Source organism: Dendrobium catenatum, unplaced genomic scaffold (genome assembly GCF_001605985.2).
Source record: "Dendrobium catenatum unplaced genomic scaffold, ASM160598v2 fragScaff_scaffold_716, whole genome shotgun sequence".
Lineage (NCBI taxonomy): Eukaryota > Viridiplantae > Streptophyta > Magnoliopsida > Asparagales > Orchidaceae > Dendrobium > Dendrobium catenatum.
Window position 1 is genome coordinate 2,162,463 of NW_021319178.1, and position 21,502 is coordinate 2,183,964.

General features: G+C 33.5%; 3 protein-coding genes across 3 annotated transcripts in view; 1 reads left to right on the top strand and 2 right to left on the bottom strand.

The window, feature by feature from the left end:
• LOC110092513 (probable methyltransferase PMT7) overlaps positions 1-5,926 on the bottom strand; it is a 62,944-nt gene extending 57,018 nt beyond the window's left edge. Inside the window, exons 1-2 of the mRNA XM_028696014.1 lie at positions 5,520-5,926; positions 5,239-5,431 (exon numbers count right to left, since the gene is read on the bottom strand). The gene's annotated coding sequence lies outside the window, so the exon portion shown is untranslated. The remainder of the gene's footprint in view (positions 1-5,238; positions 5,432-5,519) is intronic.
• A 69-nt stretch (positions 5,927-5,995) lies between these two features.
• On the top strand, positions 5,996-6,671 carry LOC110092339 (probable calcium-binding protein CML36). The gene has a single exon (XM_020816848.2). The coding sequence runs from the start codon at positions 6,030-6,032 to the stop codon at positions 6,669-6,671; it is 642 nt and encodes a 213-aa protein (XP_020672507.2). The 5' UTR covers positions 5,996-6,029.
• Positions 6,672-14,850: 8,179 nt separating this feature from the next.
• LOC110092625 (probable calcium-binding protein CML10) lies at positions 14,851-15,568 on the bottom strand. The gene has a single exon (XM_028696217.1). It carries the CDS (start codon positions 15,466-15,468, stop codon positions 14,851-14,853), a length of 618 nt encoding a protein of 205 aa, XP_028552050.1. The 5' UTR covers positions 15,469-15,568.
• Positions 15,569-21,502: the final 5,934 nt, after the last annotated feature.

Here is a 21,502-nt window from a genome sequence, read left to right on the forward strand (position 1 = left end):
CCATCGCTTCCCTTCATCTCTGTCGTTGTCCTTCCCCTCTGTCGCCAACGTGCATCTATTGCCGATGTGCCTCAATTGCCAAAGTGCCTCCTCCACTGACGTTCTCCGCCAACACCTCCATCAATCCGTCATTGTATGTCACACATTAGGTTTTCTTTGTTCATGGATGTTCTTGGTAGACATTTGTAAGTCATTGTAATGATACTCTTCTTCTTGATAAGACTAGAGAGGGAGTTCAAACATTAAGTTTTCTTGGCTGGCCCTGTTTGCTCGCGTGGGTCTGATCGGGCTAAGCATGTGCGTGAATCGTTTGGGGCGGCTTGGCCACAGATTGGGCGAGGCGGCTGAAGCAGCCAAACAGCCGCGTTGTTTGGTCAAATTATTTTATTTTTTTTATAGTTTCTTTCTTCTTTTTCATTTCCGGCGCAAAATAGTTCGCCGGAAATTGTACCGGCGGAATAATCCGCCGGAAATATTTCCGGCGGCATATTTTGCGCCGGAATAATTTTTCCGACGTGCGTGTTACCGTCGAACAAAAATCCGTCGGAAAAATTGAATTCTGACGGATTTTATGCCTTTTCCGACGGATTTTGGCCGCCGGTAAAACGTGATTTTCCTGTAGTGTTTTCATCAACATATCCACCAGAAATACCATCGTAAAGAGCTCTATTTCCCTTTTCGTTGTGACGCTCTTTTCATTTCACTCTCGCACTCGCCTCCATCGCTTCCCTTCATCTCCGTCGTTGTCCTTCCCCTCTGTCGCCAACGTGCATCTATTGCTGATGTGCCTCAATTGCCAAAGTGCCTCCTCCACTGACGTTCTCCGCTAACACCTCCATCAATCCGTCATTGTATGTCACACATTAGGTTTTCTTTGTTCATGGATGTTCTTGGTAGACATTTGTAAGTCATTGTAATGATACTCTTCTTCTTGATAAGACTAGAGAGGGAGTTCAAACATTAAGTTTTCTTGGTTCTCGATAGGCATCAGGAGATTAAGTCAATAATAAGAGTACATATTTTAGATATATTGGATCTATTATTAAAAATAATGGTGAAATTGATGGGGATATTATTAGTAGAATTCAAATTGGATGGTTGAAGTGGAGGAATGCATTATGCCTATTGTGTGATAGAAAAATATTAGATTTGGTTTATGTTAAGAAGTGGAGGAATGCATCATGTCTATTATGTGATAAAGAGATGAGAATGCTCAGATAAATCGTCAGCCTCCCGATGTCCCAATTAATTTGGAATGTATATTTATGTTCAATGTTTGGTGATGATTATGATTAGATGTTTATATTTGAATGAATATAATTTTGGAATATTTTTAAGCAGGTTGTGTTGAAGAAAATATTTTCTTAAAAGGGAAGGTTGTTTTTTCTTTGCTAAAGGTTTCCGGTGGATTTCTGGCAGAATATCTGTCGAGAACAACGATACGACAAAATGTATCGGCGTTCCGACAAAACTTTACCGCCAATAATTTCGATGAATTATCCGTCGGGTTCATTTATCGATATATGTCTAGCGGAATAGTTCGGCAGATACTCTGCTGGAAATTCTGGCGGATAAAACACTGGAATTCATGCCTGGAAAACATCATTTATGCTGACCTTTTTCCACCAGCAAGCCCACTAGAAATGTTTTCAACTGATAATTTCTGTTGAAATAGACTTTTCAATGCATGATTTACCGTGGAACAATATTCTGTCAGAAATCTGTCGGAAACGTATAATTTCTGACGGATAATTGTCGTTACTGGCAGATTTTGTCCACCGATAACAAGCAACTTTCCTGTAGTGCAACCTCCTCGTTAGAAAATAAAATCGTCAAAAATCCTTCAACATAAGATTTTTTAAATGAGAAACCAACATTGTTTGAACCAAAAGCACCAGCTATAACATCCTTAAAAGAACGAGAGGAAGATGGTTTCTCACCATCAATTAGACAAAAAAAAATTGATTTAGAAGATTTAAGATCTGCTAGAGGAGAACCCTAAGGGTTTGCCACTACCGCCGAAGCAGCCATGGCAACCGAAAACTAAGGCCAGAAGGCCCTAGGGCTACCGCTTCGCTGATCCAAGAAAAAAATCGTGAAGGAAGACCTAAAACCTCGAGAGAGCAGATCTTGAGAAAAGGGAATAAAAACACTGGCCAGAGCCTTTGTGGAGAAGAGAAGAGATGAATTTTTAAAGTTTTGGTATGCCAATTATCTTAATTAGGCTAATGGATAAATCTCACCCTGCAAACCTCTGAAACACTTCTCTACCTTTCTCTCAGCTCCTTCTCTGGGGGGAGGGTGGTTTGAGTGAGGTGAATGGTTGAGTGAGGCGAGAAAATGGATTTAGAGTTTGCCACTATACACAATGCCATTTTGCTCCCACAATTCAACCTTTCAAACATTGGGGGAAGTGGTGCAATGCTCCTAGAAGGGTTTTTCTAATTTAATTCTAAATTTTTTCCAAAGCAATTCTAGACTCTCTTGTTTCAACTTAGTACTTATAGAGGTGTAGAAAGAAATCTTACCAGGTTCCATAACTGTAAAAATTACATCTAATTAAACCCTTTGAAATCTTATGAAACACTCTAAAATTAATGTGAACACACCCATCTACCTATTTCAAGAGTTTGAAAGGCCTGGAGTTTCCAAAGATTGAAACACCAAAATCCTAAATACAAAGTTGGGAATTCAGAGAGAACCTCCTTTCTATTATTACTAGAAAATCTCTTTCCATAAGAATTTAAGACAACTCTTAAGCCACACCTATGGCTACTACACTATCTCTAACACCTTTTTGAATCCTTCAAATTCCAATTCAATCACCACTCAATAGCCTAATCTTAGGACACATTAAATTGGTATTACAAAAAGCAGAGGAGTTTGATGAATAAGCATTGATGTTTGAAGAGGTGTCACATAATCAATCATGGATTGCCTATAGAACAAAATGCCAACAAACAAAATCAATATGAAATGGTATTATATAATGGAAAAAGAATATTATTCATCATACTTTATTTAGTGGTCGATTAGTTTATTAGATTAAATGGACATTGGTATGAACTCTTATTGTACCTTTTGAGTTCAAAGGCTTTTTAAAAAAATCTTCTGTCATGCAAATTTAATGATAAGGGTATCTGTAGAGATATACATTTGCTATTTTAATTCTTATGAGCTACTGAATATGATGCTCGATTGGTCTCAAGGGAGGTAGCTTAGTGGGAAGTTAACATATTATAGAATTCCTATAATAATTATGGAATTAATTGTGGTATATAATCTAGCTGGACCGCTACCTCCCTAATAAGTTTTGGGATTTGAACTATGTTGAAAGTAGTATTGATTATTCTAGAGAAATTATTACGTACGGAGACCGGACATAAAGAACCAAAAGTATTAGAGAAATTATTATGTATGGAGACCACAGTAAGCTGCTGCACTTTTTCTGTCTATTCACAGAGGCAAAATCGAACGGTTCTCTATGTCCGGTCTCTGCACGTAATAATCTCTCATTATTCTGACAATAGAAATCATGCAGTAAAATTGCTAAAAAAGAGAAAAAAAAAAACACTTGTAATGAAGAAAATTATTTCCTTCATTTTCAATCAACACTTTGAAAAATTAAATGCGTTCATTCAAGAGCAAGCCTAATTTGAATGAAATTATGTGTTGGACCACTATTTATAAGAATTTGAATATCTTGTAATGATAATGCCTTACAAACATCTTGTACTTTATCCCAGTAGGATGTTATAACAAATTTTTGAATAGTCATGTTATTTTTGTGTGTTTGAGCCGGGAGGAACCAGAAAGTCTTTTGATTGACCTCAATCCTCCTTCACAAAATTGCAAATATGACCACCATGAAGGTAGACACTCTTAGGTCATCGATCAAATAGTCATTAATACAAACCATATGCTCATATGCAATAGTTACATATTTTTCTTCGGATACATTGTAGCTGGAGAAGAATTGGTCATTCATAGAAAGCCAACCTAATGTATTATTTCCATTGAAACAAAAGCATGTTTGTTTTTATAATTGTTGGATGAGCAGGACGCAATACCTGGGTTCAACTAATGTTCTTGAATTCCCCCATTAGGCTATTTTCTTCTATTGATTTAGGCTTTGTTTGAGAAGATTTCTTTACAGCTTTCTAGTACAAAAATTAAAATTTGTATACTAAAAAGTTGTTTTAAGAAGCGGTAAGAAAGCCGTCCCAAACGAAATATTAGGTTTCGTTTGGGACGGTTTCTTACTGCTTCTTAAAGCGGCTTTTTAGTACCAAAATTTAAATTTTTGCACTAAAAAACAGCTTTAAAAAACAGGAAGAAAGCTGTCCCAAACGAAGCCTTAGCCTAACATGTTGCTCCAATTTGCTTTCAATGAGGGTTGGTGAGATGCTATTCTAGTTAATGGCAATAGATCAATCATGCTCCTCAAATTTGACTACATGTGTCTTGCATTCATTCATAGTTCTTGTCAAGATTCATGTTTCCTCTACCATGGAAGACAAAAAATAAAGTGAGGGATTTACTGGAGAAGGTGGAAGAACGTATTAAGATAAATACATAAAGAAGAAATCACTGTGTGAATGAACCAGCTTTGCTGTGACGAGAGAAAGAACTTGATAGAAGTGTTGGATACAGTGAGCGATACCTGGACCTTACTCACAATATCAACAAGAACTCAGTAGAAGAGAATGAAGTAGGGAGGAAAAAAAAAGCTTTAGGAATTATGTTCTCAACACAAGAAGATAATTGACTTACTATCTATATAAAATACACCGCATATCAAAAGTATCCGACCATGCATTTATAGGGCTAAGGAAGCTGAGTCGTTACTTTATTTTTTTGGGGAATGGGTATCACCCACTGTCACCTCTAAAAGAGCGTTTAATGACGTGACTAATCCTCGACTGATCTAGAAGAGGCACTCATCCTAAAAAACTCCTCTATCATAGAAGCTACGTCTATTATATTCTTGATAAATGGTGAGAAAATGCATGATATAAACATTTGCTGTTTTCTAAAACAGCTTTTTAGAAAATGCATAGGTGAGTGTCTAGATGACTCCGACGAGCCAACGAAGCCTTCACTTGGGACTGTTTCTTTGCTGCTTTCTAAAACAGCTTTCTAGTATAAACATTTCTAGAATTTAAATTTTTTTTATAAAAAAATAGCTTTATAAAGTAATAAAAAAGTTATCTCAAACGAAGCCTAAGACTTATTCGCCGCATTTGAATATGCATAAGCGAGCATCTCCTATTAATCAGATAATGACTTCCTTCGTCGATATGAGTTTCCTTCTGGCTAGGATAAGTGTTCTTCTAGCGAATGCCCCTCTTAGGGGCAAGTACTCCTTAGGCAAGTTCCCTCCTTGTTGGACAAAAGGCATATTGATAGAAACCCAATTCTCAGTTGTGATCTGCAAGAGGAAAAACATACAAAAAGATCAGAGCTTTTTCATTCAGAGTGAAAAAAAAAAAAGGAAAGTGAAAAGAAAAAAAACCAACTTTTTTTGCCCTTTATGATTAACAGTCTCCTAGAAGAAGTGGTTCAAGAACTTCCTATTCACACTTTAAACGCCCACCTTAATGCCAGCTGCTCCCCACTCTTCTAACCTACAGCAGTGCTTGTTGTTGTTATTATTATTACTATTTCTCATGCTTTCATCCAACCAGGCAATTGTCATAGCTAGGTCGTCTCTCCACGATAACATAATGTTCTTTGTAATAAATTCATATAATTTAGTCCGTCGAGGATTAAGAGTCATCAACAGCTTTTTCAATTCCTGACATCAAATCATTGTAAAAGTAGAAAGCCTTAATTAACGCCGAAAATTAGTCTAACAGAATACTCCCTCGCAATCTCAGTCCATGACGAAGCTTCCTAGCAGCTCACTTCCACTTCCTCTCTCTCTTGCCAACCCACCCATATAAGCAACGGCTCCTCCTCCTCCTCCCCTTCACACCTCCGCCACAAGTCTTTTTCTCTCTCTAAATCTGTACTTTTAAGTGCCACCAATGAAGCTAATCAGCATCAGCAGCTTATTCTCCAAGAAATTCAAATCAAACCTACAGAAGAATCGCAGCAACAGTTCCCGATCATTCAGATCGATGGCAACCACATCCTCCTCTGATCTCACAACCTCCAAATCAGCCCTCCTCCTCCCTGATACCTGGTCTCCTTACTTCTCCACCACCGCCGATCTTTTTGGCGTATTCGACAGCGACGGCGACGGGAAGATCACGAAACGCGAGCTCGAGATCGTTCTCCGGCGGCTTAGCCCTAAACCTCCGACAGAGGAGGAGCTCGCTTCAATGGTCTCTGAAATCGATCGCGATGGCGACGGCTGCATCAGCCTCGAGGAACTCGGTGCGATTGGGCCCTCCGCCCTTGCCCAGCCAGCCTGCGGCGGCGAGCTCCGCGATGCGTTCGCCGTCTTTGACGCCGATGGAGACGGCAAGATTTCCGCGGAGGAGCTCCTCGGGGTGTTCCTCGCCCTCGGAGACGGCGGATGCACGCTCGAAGACTGCCAACGGATGATCGGCGGCGTCGATTCCGACGGCGATGGGTTTGTATGCTTCGAGGATTTTGCAAGAATGATGGGACGGACAGAGATGATCGTCGAAGAAAGACAAACGGTGCTGCCCGGAAGACTGTAATTAATTAAATAAAATTGAAAATTTCCAATTTTCTCTAAGCGATCCATTTTTTAAAAAAGTTCAGCGACAAAATCTTCTACACTCTTTGAGGGGAGTAATTATTCCTTCAGGTTATCGAATGTATCCGAAAATCAATAACAAAATGCCACGTCATTAAAGTGCTATGCATTTTGCTCGGTACAATATGCTCGGTATTTTTCACGGGATGTAATAATTTTTCCTTTGAGAGTTGGCTTATGTGCTAAAGTTTAGCTGAAAAGAAGTGGTTTGACGTGTTACATTGCCAACCGTATATTTTGGGTTCGGAGGTAAATAAGAATGAGTCATGTCATCTCTTCATTATCGCAACTCGGTATCGCTGAAGTGGTTACACCTCATTAGTCTCCGGACATAAAGCTTCATCTGGCGTCCACAGATAGCAGGTAGATCCCCCTTTAAAAACAAATTAATAATTTTGGGAACTTGGTGAATGAATTACTTTGGACAACTTATTTATAAATGTAGATTATTATCTTTTAGTTTCATTTGATAATCAATGCGCTACATATTTGGCCACATTTGTAATTTAATTTTATTTGAAATTTATTATGTGACGGATCCAAATTTATTTATGTTCGATATCAAAACTTAGACCATCTCCATTAGAGAAACTCATTTTTCACTTTCAATTATAGTAATAGACACACCAAATAGTGCTCATCTTCAATCGAACTTCATTTTTTAACATCAAAAACGAATATTTTGTTTGAATTTTTTCTCATTTTTTATTATATTTATTTTTAATCATATATTTATATTTATTCATTTTTAGAACTTTTCTAAAAAAAGAAAATTACATTTGTAAACAGTGCAATGATAAAATTGGCGTCGCATTGTTCATCATTAAAATTTGCAATCGGGTAGAGCTGGCGGGGGACGGCAAACGATCGTTTAGCATTCTGTTGGAGATGGCCTCAACCAGGAGCGGATCTACCTAAAAAAATTATTATATGATTTTACATGCAGTTTGTCCCTTGTCATCTTATTTTTAGTCTTTATTATAATTGCCCCTAGCATAATTAAACACATTGTGTAGAATTGTTATTGTTAGGGAACATTGAATCAAACACAAAGAGAAATAATAAAGAGAATTCAAAATATTCTTAAAATAAAAAATCGAACCCTTCGAGGGGGCGCTGCCCCCTTGGACCACCGACATATCTACAAAATCTCTACACTTTTGATTATAAGTTTGTCATCCCCCCCAAGCCTAAGCTTGCAAGCACCGATTGGGCTTAAGAGAGAAAAGCTCTACAAATTTTGATTCGATTGTTGTCATGGGGATCGATAATGTAGTGCTCTGCATATTCAAATTGATCTAAGCCTTATTAAAAAGCACACTCACACTCTCCAGCTTCTCTCTCTACAGTAATAAAATTTAATTATAATTAGATTGATTTAAAGAATAATTTGATAATTTATTATATTTAAATCTCAATAAATTATATAATTTTTAATTAATATATATATTAAAAAATAAAAAATAAAACATTTGTTATAAGCCATGTGATAAAAATTTAAAAACAATTTATGATATTTATCAAGGTTTTCAAAATCGGACCGGACCGGCCGGTTCAACCGCGAACCAGTTTGACGGGTGGTTCGGTTTGATGCTAGAATTGGCTGTCTTTGGAACCGGCTAAAAACCGGTACAAAACCCGGTTGAACGGGAACCGCCAAACCGGGCGGCTTTTGAAGAACCGGACGGTTCTAAAATTTGCTAATCCCAGCCGTCCATCCACGAGCAGACGCGTGTGTGGGGATTTTTTTATCGCTATTCTGGCTGCCCTATTTGTAAGCTGCGAGTATTTCACTATTTCGTATCTTCTACAGTTCTACGCCTCAAGCCGGCACACTCCTCCGACCTCCCAGCCGCAGCACATGACTTACCGTGAGATATAACTTTGTATTTTAGTATGTTTAATTTTCAACCATGCACATTTACTTTAGGGCACAAGGTTCTTTATGTTTTTGTGCTTGTTTGATCATGATACATAATTTTTGTGAGCATCAAAAAGCTCTTATTTGCAGTATTTAGGATCTTTATCAAAAAGTTCAAGAGGATTACTGCTCAATAAAATCCAAGTTACTTTAAAATGGAATCATTTATTTTTATAGCAGGATGATTAATATTATATTATCTTAAGTTTCTTAACAAGAAGAGCGTTCTAGTAAACATGCTGAAAATATTGATGTGTTATTTTTCTGTAGGTCAAAAGTCACACAAAGCCTTGCTTCTATTCTAAATTTGAAGAAGTGCATCTTAATTAAATTTTTGTAAAATTCGGGCTGTGCATAGAAATTGATATTTTCTTGTATCATACTAACTTTGGCCATTCTTAAACATTCGTTTTGAATGTTTTTGTGCTTGGCATATCAGTGTCAGATTGTAGTTTTATACTTTTATTCAAGGTTTTGAATCCATGTTGGCATGTCTTTAAAGATTAATTAAAATTTTTTTCTTTTTATTTAAATATATGCTTCTATTCCTATAAATCCCTGTTGGTATTTAATTTTTTGTTGAATATGTAGTAATTAGTCTTTCATTAAAACAAATTGTATATGGAAGACAAATTTTGGAATGCTTATGGCAAAACAAAGCAACACTACAAAAATTCAAATCGTATTATAGAAGGTTTCTTCCCAAGCAACACTACAAAAATCCAATTTGCCGTCTTCGAGCTCTAGGTAAGCCATCGATTTTGTTTTTTATATTTTGTAATATTTTTAATATTCATGACATTACTAGTATAATGCCAACTGCCAAATTTCTTATATTTGTTATCTCTAACATTTATCATGTTATGATTATCATATTAGCTTTATAACCTTAGATTCATCATCTTATTTGAATGACAAGCCTTAAGATCCTTTAGTTTTCTTAATATTTAGATGTTTAGTAAAAGTGTATATTTTGTATCATCTATTTAAACTATTTGAAAATAAATGAAGGAGTATATATTTGCATTTAAATTCATAATTCATATGAACATAAAATGTTGTTGATTCTATTTAGTTGATCATATGAGAATGAAAGCATCTGGAACTCAGAGTGCAGCTTCCAGTTGTAGTGTGCGTGAGAACGTCGATATTGTGTGAAATCATTTCATTGAGATGAAAGGATAGGGTGGGAAGAGACAATTCAAATGTTTGCATTGTGGTATAACATACAAAGGAGGAGGAATAAATAGATTGAAACAACATCTAGCAAGAGTTAAGGGCAATATAGCAGCCTGCAAGAAGGTTCCACATGATGTTCGATTTCAAATGCAGGATAACTTAAATGAGATTTCAAAAAGAAAACAACAAGTACATGAGGAGTTAGACAGTATACCTTTTTCAATAGATGATGAAGTAGACGAAGGAATGGATTCTTCTTCTTTACTTAAATCATAATCATCTAAAGTAAATATATCAGAACTTGTAAATGGGAAAAGAAAGCTTGCTGCGATTGACACTTTCTTTGCTCCAAGAACAAAATCAAGTTTCCAACCTTCAATTAGAAGTATCTTGACATCTAAAGAAGCAATTCACCGTGTAGACATAGTTGTAGCAAGATGATTTTTCGATTGTTGTATCCATTTTAATGCCTTAAACTCACCATATTCACAGAAAGTTGTGGATGTTATAACTGCTATAGGTTTTGATTACAAGCTCCCCTCTTACCACAACATAAGGGTTAACCTACTAAATGATTATAAAAAGGAGTTTAGGTTACTCATTGATAGCAATAGAAATACTTGGAAGGACATAGGTTGTACTCTCATGGCAGATGGATGGACATAGGGCATGAGTAGAATATTAATAAATTTTATGATTTATTGTCCCCGTGTTGTTTCTTTTTTGAAATCAGTGGATGCGTAAGATTTCATTAAAGATGCTACAAATTTGTGTTCCTTATTTACTGAGGTTGTTGAGTGGGTAGGGAAAGAAAATGTTGTTCAGTTTATCACTGATAATGCTGCTAATTATAAGAAAGCATGCGAGCTCTTACATGAAAGATTCAATAATATCTATTGGTCATCTTGTGTTGCACATTATTTGAATTTGATTTTGAAAGACTTGGGCAACATGCCTCTTATAGAGGACTTGGCTAGGAAAGCATCTAAGGTGACGATTTTTGCTTATAATCATATTTATGTACTTATTTGGCTTAGGAAAAGGCTAAGGTGGAAGGAGATTGTACGTCCATGAGCTACACAATTTGCAACAACTTTCATAATATTGAAGAGTATTTGTGACCACAAACATGATCTATAAGCATTAATTACTAGCAAGTTTTATGCATATTCAAAGATATTAAAGACCTGCAAGGGGAAAGAAGCAGCTGCAATAATCATATATTTGAAGTTTTGAAATGATTGTTTAACAATTTCAAAGCTAGCAGGTTCTTTGATCAGGTTGTTGCGTATTATAGACTCATATGAGAAACATTCACTTGGATATATATATGATGGAATGTATAGGGCACATAAGGCAATCAAAACTATGTTTAGATATGTTAAAAGATTATATAAGTCATTCACTAGTATAATCAAAAGAATATGATATACTCAATTGAGGCAGGGCATCCATGCTGCAGCATACTTTTTGAATTCTCAATTTTAGTATGATAATGAGAATTGTTATCACAAGCCAGAGGTTATGCACGATATTGTTGAACTACTTGACAATAAGAACATTTGTCATAAGCCCACACTTGCAATGAATGAGGTAAGATTATTCTGAGATAGCTTACAAAGTTATGGAAAATCAATTACTCTAACGATGGGAAAGAAAATGCAACCTGATACTTATATTTTCATTATCAATGTTTATACATTTTTATAACATATATGCTTATTTCCTAAGTTCTCTAATATCACATTATGTAAATAAATGGTGGAAGATATTTGAATCAAATGCTCCAAACTTGTGGAAAGTAGCTGTAAGAATTTTAAGTCAAACATCATCATCATCAGGTTACGAAAGAAATTGAAGTGTTTTTTAACAAATTCAATTAAAAAGTCGTAATCATTTAGAGCATCAATGCTTGAACGACCTCATTTATGTTCGATATAATCTAAATTTAAAAAATAGGTATAATTTTTTTATAACATAATTTGTGTGTCAATATATAATATTATATATATATGTACAAATGTCACTAAAATTATTATTTCATTCTTAGGTTTCAACTAAAAAAAGAAGTTATGATCCTCTAGACTATACTTGTGTTGAAATAATAAGTTTTTGAGTGCTTGATGAGGAATTACCTGATTATATTGACTTAGAGTAGTTGGAAACCAAGATATATGAAGAGGCTGCAATACCTGTTGTTAAAGAAGAAAATATAGAATCCACTCAGCTTACACTTAATAAGCTAGTGAAATTTGAACATATCATTTAAATAAATTAGAAAATTATAATCTTATTTAATATTTTTTAATTTATTGGTGAAGGTGAACTAGAGAATGAAGGAGATGGAGATGACATAATTTACTTCAATGATTTATGTGCATTTGTGGTTGCAGATTTTGATGAAGTGGAACATGTAAACTCAACTTATGAGGATATATTTCACCAAGAAAATTAGGACATATATGATTTTCCTTTTGTAGAATTATTAAAATTATTAAACTAAGAAAGAGAAATATTATTAACTATATATATGTGTTTTTTATCAATTAGTATAAAGTGTCACAATTTTACTATAATATTTTGCTTATTTATTTCAAAATATGTGCTCATTTTCAGATATTTTAGCTTTACTAATTAGAGATATAAACTATATGATCTTAAAAATTTCTTTTATACATTTTAGAAAAAGAGAACTGAATATGATCTGCATTCCTCAACATCCAACACTTGACAAAAGGTATGCATTTATAAAAAAATTCTTATTTGGTTATTTATTTATTTATTTATGAAATATTTGTTTATATTTTATTATTTTATTGACTTATTTGATGTCACATTTATATTGTGCGTTTTTTTTTTTATGTTTTATAAATTTAATTGATGTAATATTTATGTTATTTGATTAATTAGTTTAATATGAAAATGGAATGTAGAGTGAAGTTATTAGAGGAAAACGTCTTATTCATTTTATAAATTTTATAATATTATTATTTATTACATCATCTGGTTCGACCGGTCGAATCGTGAACCTCTCCTTCTTCCTGTTTATTGTCTGGTACGGTTTCAAAACCTTGATATTTATATTTAATCAATAACATAAAATTTATATAAAATTAACATATGGCAAATTTTAGGGCCATTATAAGATATTCCTAACATAATTTTGATTTGGAATATATCTCAAAAAAATTGAAGCGTGATATTTCTATGAAGTTTAGAAGAAATTAAGTGAATTAATTTTACAAAAAAAGTTTAGAAGAATGAAGATATTTACTGGATATAAGAATATTATATATAATAAGTAAAATAACTATCATAAAAAAATTAACACATCAATTTTTAAAATTATCCTATAGAAATTTGATACAAGACTTAATACAAAAAAAATATCATAAATAATCAGATATCCTACTTTGTTTATAACATGAGTTGCATACATGCTAGGATTTCATATCTAAAATTTAGAGCATGATATGACAATTATATAAATAATATAATATGATATGATCTGATATAAACATTATATAGAACATGACTGAAAGAGTTATATAGCAAGACTAATAAACAAATACGAGGATATATGATGCAATTATTTATAATACCTATGAAATACATTATAGATTACATTTGATATAGAATATGATATACATGCATTGTTACTATACGACATGCATAGAATATATTAGAACGCTTGCTTGATATGACAATCATAGTGATATACTACTGCATTGTATTTAACATGGGTATATAATGACAAAATATATTGATCATTCATATGGCCACAGATAATTGATTTCTAAGTTACATTGCTTGTATTTACACTTACTAATATGAATTGATACCATTCATATTAATGAGCACATGGTCCTATTGTTACATGGTTATACTAATCTAGATTGAATGATTACACGCGTGTTGTTTCTACTTTCTTGCATTGATTGCAGTCCTAGGTTTTGGTAAACTATTGAGCTATTAGCCTACTTTATGATTTTTTAATATTTTTTTAGGAAAGAGATAGGATCCAGTTCAGTGAGGCTACTCTGAATTAAGGTTTAGATTTTGTATATTATATTTTAATTTTTTTTAGTGAGAAGTATAAAAATAGGCTGATTTATGGATTGAACTTCTGACAATTATAAATGAATTTTGATGAATGAAATCAATACTAACACAGATGCATGACATCACTAATATTGATACTCGATGTTGATATCAAGTTGAAAATTAAGTTCACTCTTTTCTACCTAAAACATATACACTGTCATATAAGATTGGAGTAAAAATTGAAAGAAAAGAAAAGATGATAAATTCTTTATTTTTTAACTATCGTAAATGCTTCAAACACACAATAAATATATTGACAACTAATACAAACATTTTTCCATAAAAAAAGAAATCTAAACATTTGAAATATATATTAAATGCTAAGGTAAAACTCCATATGATGATTGCATAAACTCCTCAAAGTTAACGTGACTGTCACCGTCCTGATCAACGCCATCAATTATCTTCCGACACTGCGCCAAATACACCCTGTCACTGGGAAAATTATTACGTTCAGTGTCTGGATTAGTCCGAACACCAATCCAGACGCGCCACGTCACCAAAATACATCAGGATTCAGTGTATTCGGGTGACGTGACGCGTCTAAATTGGGTGTCCGGACGTCCGGTGACCGGACGTAATAATTCGCCCCAGTATGATCCAAATTTGAATACTAAGAAAACCAGAAGAAGGTGGTTCTCGAGTGTTGTCGATGGATTGACCATTTTAGTGTTCAAATTGACGAATTCCTTTAGGCTGACGAAGCCATCCTCATTTTTGTACTAGGAAGCTACTTTAAGAAGTAATAGGAAAGCTGTCCCAAACAAAGCCAATTTTTTGCCAATTTTTTACGGAAAAATCCGTCATTAATAGACAATTTCTCTGCAGTGAAACGAAAAAAATTAGATATCAAAAACATTAACAAATCACCCCACTCGTGACAATCACTTACCGAGAGAGAATCTCCAAGATTGGCTCAATCGATCCTTGTAATGTCCGGTGCGAGAAAGGACTTAGACATCATGACCTTAAACTCCTCAAAGTTAACGAGGCCATCACCGTCCTGATCGACGCCGTCGATCATCTTTCGGCACTGCGCCAAAGACACCACCTCGCCGAGGTCACGCATCACGAGAGCCAACTCCTCCGCCGAGATTACACCGTTACGATCGCGATCGAATACTGAGAAAGCTTGCCGAAGGTCCTCGAGCGCCGTCGATGGATCAACCATTTTGGTGTTCAGATCGATGAATTCTTTCAGGCTGACGAAGCCATCTCCGTCCGCATCCGCTTCACCCATCATCCGCAGTAGCTCCTCCTCCGCCAAAGGTTGCCCTAGGCTCTCGAAGATTACTCTCAACTCAGACGATGATATCTTACCATCACCATTGGAATCAAACTTTCTGAAGACACGTTCAAGTTCGTCCATTTGCTCTGCCGTTGTATCCACATACATCGACTCCAGTGGCGGAGATTCTGATTTGGCGCCGCTGGCTGTGGCCGGTGATTTCGACTTCCGACGCAGCTTGAAAAGTGATCGGAGTTTTCCCATCGATGTTGACAGAGAGAAGGGTCGTGGAAAGGAATCCTTCATAAATTCATCGCTTCATTAATGTTGGCAGCCGAGGAACAGTTTCCTCTGGTGCGGACTATTATTGGGCAGTCCTCACTGAATTCCGTTAAGATTGGATGGTGGAAAGAGATTGGGGGAGGGCGCAGTAGCGAAAAGGCTGAGAAACGCGTTATTACGTTCGAGATGCAGAATCCTTTACTTCATACAAAAGAACTCCCACTTAAAAGCGTGTGAAACGGGAAACGAAACGGTCGAGTAGGAAATAGCAAACGAGCCGGACGAACCACTTGTGAACCCTTTTTTTTTTTTTTGGGAAAAACTTGTTAACCTTACGGAAATAATTTTTTAAAACTAAAAGTCAATATTATGAATTTGATTTATTTATAAAATTATATTTTAAATAAAAAACTATATATAAATATTTAATTTACATATCACATAGTATTCCTTAGACCTCAGTATAATAGATTATTAAATATAATTAAATTTAAAAATAAATACAAATATAACTAAAATTTTATTTGAGAAAACTTTCTTATTATTTTGCTTTGCAAATAAGAGCTATTGTTTTTGTTTGACTATTGCTTTTTACTGCTTTTAAATAATTTATATATTAGAAAGCAGCCTTTTTTACAACTTTTAAAATGTTATTTTTCTTATAGCAATTTTACAGTCAACTTTAATTGTAGTCATTCTAAATAAATCCTAAGACATTTAAAACTGAGACCTCATTAGATAAGTTTTTTTAGACTAATATTTAACCCTGATAATACTGTCATATATGTTAGTATAATGGTTGTTATGCTTATAAAAAAAAAAAAAAAAAATCATTTAATTAACTTTTGAAGTTTCTAAATGCGTATCTGAAAAGTTTTTAAAACTTGAATATTGCAACAAAATACATATAGAATTAGGTGAAATTTTGGATCATGCAAAAATAATTAATTGTAAATGAAATCATACAGTGCATATTCAACACACTTGTTGGTTGTAGAGATCAAATCACTTTTCAAGTTGATGGGGTGAGGATTTGTCTTGATTGTGTTAGCCTCTTTTGATCTTTTAAACACAAATAGTTAACTAAAGTAGAAAGCATGGCATAAGTGGTTAGGGAAGGTCACAAAGAATGCTCAAGTTACTCAAGGGTCGGGTCCTGGTTCGATTTTTCGACCCGTTTCTCTACCCGGGTCGGGTTAGGGTTGACCCGTTTGAACTCGGGTCAGTTCGGGTTCGACCCGAACCCGACCCGTGACCCGAAATTGACACCCCTAGGGAAAACTAAAGAGTGGAAGTGGTTACTGGCAGAGAAAGAAATTTTTTTAGTGGGGACATGATTTTTTAGATATTCCCTTAATTTTTTTTATTTGTGTTTGAGATCAACGTACATTGAGAGCTTTAAATAATTTTTTATTTAAATTTGTTATTTTAGAAATTTTTAAAATAAAATTATAATAAAACTTATAGATTATAATGCATACTCTTCATATTCTAAAAGAGTGAATGGTTATTTTATTATTAAAACAATCAAATATTTCCTTATCAATATACATGATTAAAATATCATTCTTCCAATGTTATTTAATTGCATTTAATTAGTTGTTGATTTATAATAATCATAGCACAAAAAACTCTTTTAATTTAAATGGCATACATTGATCTTAAAATAGATTCTGAAATTTTTATTTTTTATTTTTTTGCTATAAAATTTAATTATAATATCTAAATCTAATTTATTTCATTCTAAAGTTTGATGTATGAGAGTATGAATAAAAATATTAAAATGATAAAGTATTATTCTATTTTAATAAAAATTAAATAATAGTATAAAAAATAAAAAAAGAATTATATTTATTTTTAGGAGGGTCGGGGGATGGCGCTATGCCCTCACAGGCCCCTCTTTAACTCTGCCCAAAAAAGTGGTGATGAGCTAGTATGCCAACCTCAAGAATCAAATAGTTGAAGCTTTATAGACAAGATGGTATCTCTCAAGATGCTTGATGGCATCAAAGCAAAGCAATATTTATCGCTTTTCTACTTGTGGTCTTTCTAAGGAAGAAGAACAACAACAATAGTTGGCATATAGTTGGTGGGAAATAGTGATTGAAGTTAAGGAAGAAGAAGAAGAACAATATGAAGGAAGAAGAAGACGGAGAAGAAGAAGAAGAAGAATTATCCCTTAAAAGACTTACTCCTTAGGGTTTCTCAGTTGAGCCTTTCAAAGAAGTATACTAAGAATTACAATGGGGATATTCTCAAAATTTAGAAGGACAAACTTTATTTGGATGACATCCTCAATATTCTTAAAGATCGATGTGTGTTATGTATGATGTCGCATAGGGTCGAGCCTAAGGCAATCTCCAATCTCTCTTGTTTGGTTAGCCATGTTGGTCATTCTTATTTGAAGACTCTCTCATTGGGTCATAAGAGAACCACTCATGAAAATCCATAAAATAAAAGTTTTTCTCCAACATATATTCGATGTTGTCAGGTTCTTCTTTGATTAAATAATGCTTGAAAAGGGAGTCACAAAGTCCTAGAGTGAAAGTCGTATTGGTTATGCTGGCTTTGAGATGGAAACTTCCAAAAAAGCTTGATTATATATATAGCCTCTCCCCTATCTAATATATAGGAGGGTTTGAACCAACTTTAACACTAGCTTCAAAAACACTAAATTCTTCCATGAATTGCCATCACAATATATTGGAGGACATGGTGTTGTCTAGCACAAGCTTTACAAAACACCCTACTACAACATCCTTAAGGGTGGTGGCAAAGATGTGGTAACATAGGTTGCCATATACAAGAGTTCATGCCATGACATCATTGAAGCTCTTGAGGTGTTCAATAAGCTCAATTAGATCTGTATACTGGTATGAGAAGGGATTTTCAACTTCTCCAATGAAACTTCATGCACTATCTCTATGAAAAATATGATATAGTGTGCTTTGGCAGTCTTCATTTATGTACACTATAATGATTTACTAATTATTTGAGTATAATAATAATTGGGAGTAGGAGAGGGATGGTGACAAGTGTCAAGGAAAAAAGAAAATTAGTAAAAAGGAGAAGGAAGAACAGCTGGAGAAACAACTCTCAGAAGGTTTGCTCCTAATCGAGCCTTTTACTATAATCACTTCCCCTATCTTTTACAGGTCCTTGAGATACCACTAAAAAATGATCTTCCCATGCTTTATGTATCTTCCTAGTGTCATAGATTATACAAAAGGTGATGACTACAAGGTATGATACATCACATCTTAAAATCATAGATAGGTGGTCATTCTAACATGCCATTCTAGATGATAGTAGGCCTCTTTGACATGCTAACTTACAACAAGTAAGAGCTAGCCCTCTACGATATATTGGCCTTGGTGGACTGGTATAAGTTGACCTAACTCTTATATTTTTTTCGAGTGAAATTGATTTGGATGGATGATTTTGATTTTTAGTTGAGTGAGCTATTTGTACAGCTCAAATCTTATTAGTATTTGACATGTTTCTCAGATGAATTTGAGTTAGTTGGTATGTTAGATTGACTTGATCTACAGTGTAGAATAATCACTTCCTTGGGATACTTAGCTGAGCAACCTTTGATGTAGGAATTTATTTCTAAAGAAATTGGATAAGTTTGAATAAATCAAATCTGCTTAACCATGTGGATGGGCTTGATCAAACATTAAAGAAAAGGTATCACATAGTTGCAAGACTACTGATAAGAAAATATATATTTCAAAAGCTGTTGAGTATTAAAATTTCTCTTTAAAAAAAAAAAAAAAAAACAAATTTCATATTGCCACCATACTCTAACATATATATATCATTATAATCTTTTTTATTAGGGAAACATTATAAGAAGTTGCATCTCATCTATTGAATTTCTTAAAAAACAATAAGAAGTTTGTATCCTAGAAAGATTAACATAGCTTTTTGAAAATAATATAATAAAAATCCATCACAAATGGACTATATATCAATGTATTTATGTGTAAGAACAAATGTAATATTTTTACCTGTACACAATAACGCTATCCACTTACCTAGTTTGATAATATTTTAAAATAAAGTTTGAGCTATAACATTTTTTTCTTATCAAATAAAAAATTAATATATTTTTAATTAATGTCATTAGAAAATTTGTTAATTCAAGTAAGAATCTCATACATTATTTGAATTGAATTTTTTTAAAATTAAATTCTAAATCATCTTAACTCCGATTTCAACAAACTTATAGTCAACATAAATGTTTTGACGAGATAAGTCTAGAAACATGAAAAAATGCCTTCATTTGAGCCCAAAAGAATCTTAAGCATTTAAAATATAGTTAGAAACTTCATGAAATTAAAATGAAAGACCAAAATGATCTTCAAATAGTATGTGTTTGTACTCAAAATGAGCATTTTGATGATGAGAATACAAAGAGTACCCATGATCACTCCATACGAAGACCATTACAGAACTTAAATTTTGAAAGAATATTTTAAGATCAAGGGAATTAATATGAGTTGCTGATGGAGTGTTTTGGGATCTTGGCTATAATTACTAAAATACCACTTCCAAAACCAATATATATCCCCCACCCCCACCATAATTATCTATATGAGGAGAACCTTGACCCAAAATTTAAGAGAGCTTGTAAACTTGAAGAAGTCGTGAGCCATTTTCAACAACCAATGTTAATGCTCATCGTCAGCAATCACCATTGCTCAACCACTATTATCAGGTTGTTATCATCTAATCATAGTCTGCCATCCTCCACTATTTGATTGCCTTTTCATGGCTACTATCACCTGATCACAACCTCCTAACTTCTATCACTTGATCATTATTTTCTGACTATGATTTGCATATCACCATATCACCCAACTTTCATCAAGGGATCACCATGATCAACTTTCACTACTCAAATATTCTCTATTATAGCCATAAGAAGTCAAGCTAGTAGTTTAAACTTTGCAATCCCATCTTCATAAGTGAAGAGAACATCACATTTTTGTACTCTCATTTATATAGTGGACTATTTCAACTGGGTGAAGCCCTGTATTTTCATATTTTTAGGTTTTTATATAAAAATTTCAATGTCTTATTTTTTTTTTTAACCTATGTGTGCTAAATCTTTGTATGAAGCTAAGAATTAAAACTCTTATTTTACCATTATTGTAACACCCCAAGATCTACTTTTGAAAGAATTGCCAATTTTAATCTTTAAATAAATCAACTAGAGTTTTTATGAATTCATCAACATAAAGCAATCTGGCGTAAGCAACTAAAAATCATATACATCAAAATATAAAACTATATACATCTATTAAAATTCATGTACATAACATATAGGATCAATCATTACATTCATTTTAACTTTCTAAGCTTCTAACTAAAAGAGAATAAAAATAGAGAAAATGTATTGCCATGTTTTTATTTTCTTTTGCATTTTTTTTTTCATTTTTACATTTTGGTCATATTTTGTTTGTGATTGTTATATTTGATGTTTCTCATTTATTTTATTATTTTTTATATGTCTATTTTTATTTTTATTTTTTCGTTTTTTTTGGTTTGTATGTTTAGGTTATCTTATATTATCTAGGGCATGATTTAATGGCAATTTAAAATTATGCTACAAATTTTGGGCAATTAAAATTCAAGAATTAGAGTTGAAAATTAATATAGTGAAATTTAGCTATATGATCTATATCATCATGTATGAACCACTTCATTGTATACAATTTCCAATCATATTATCCAATTAACAATATTTAATCATTGTAAACCACACTTGTTAACAACAAATTGTATTGTACGATTCATATCATACTATTTGATTATATGAGCCAAACTAGCTATTTTTAGAAATATTGGGATAATTATTAGTAGGTAAGATAATTAGTTATTAATATTCATCATCATGTTATATGATATCCTAACTCCTAAGTATCAGTTCGTCTATAAATAGCACTTTCATGTTACCTCTCTTCTCACTATTTCTTCCAACTAACTAAGCTTTTGGAGTGAGAACTCTTTGTAAGCTTGCCAAGAAAGTAGGAAAGAGGCAAAGGAGATT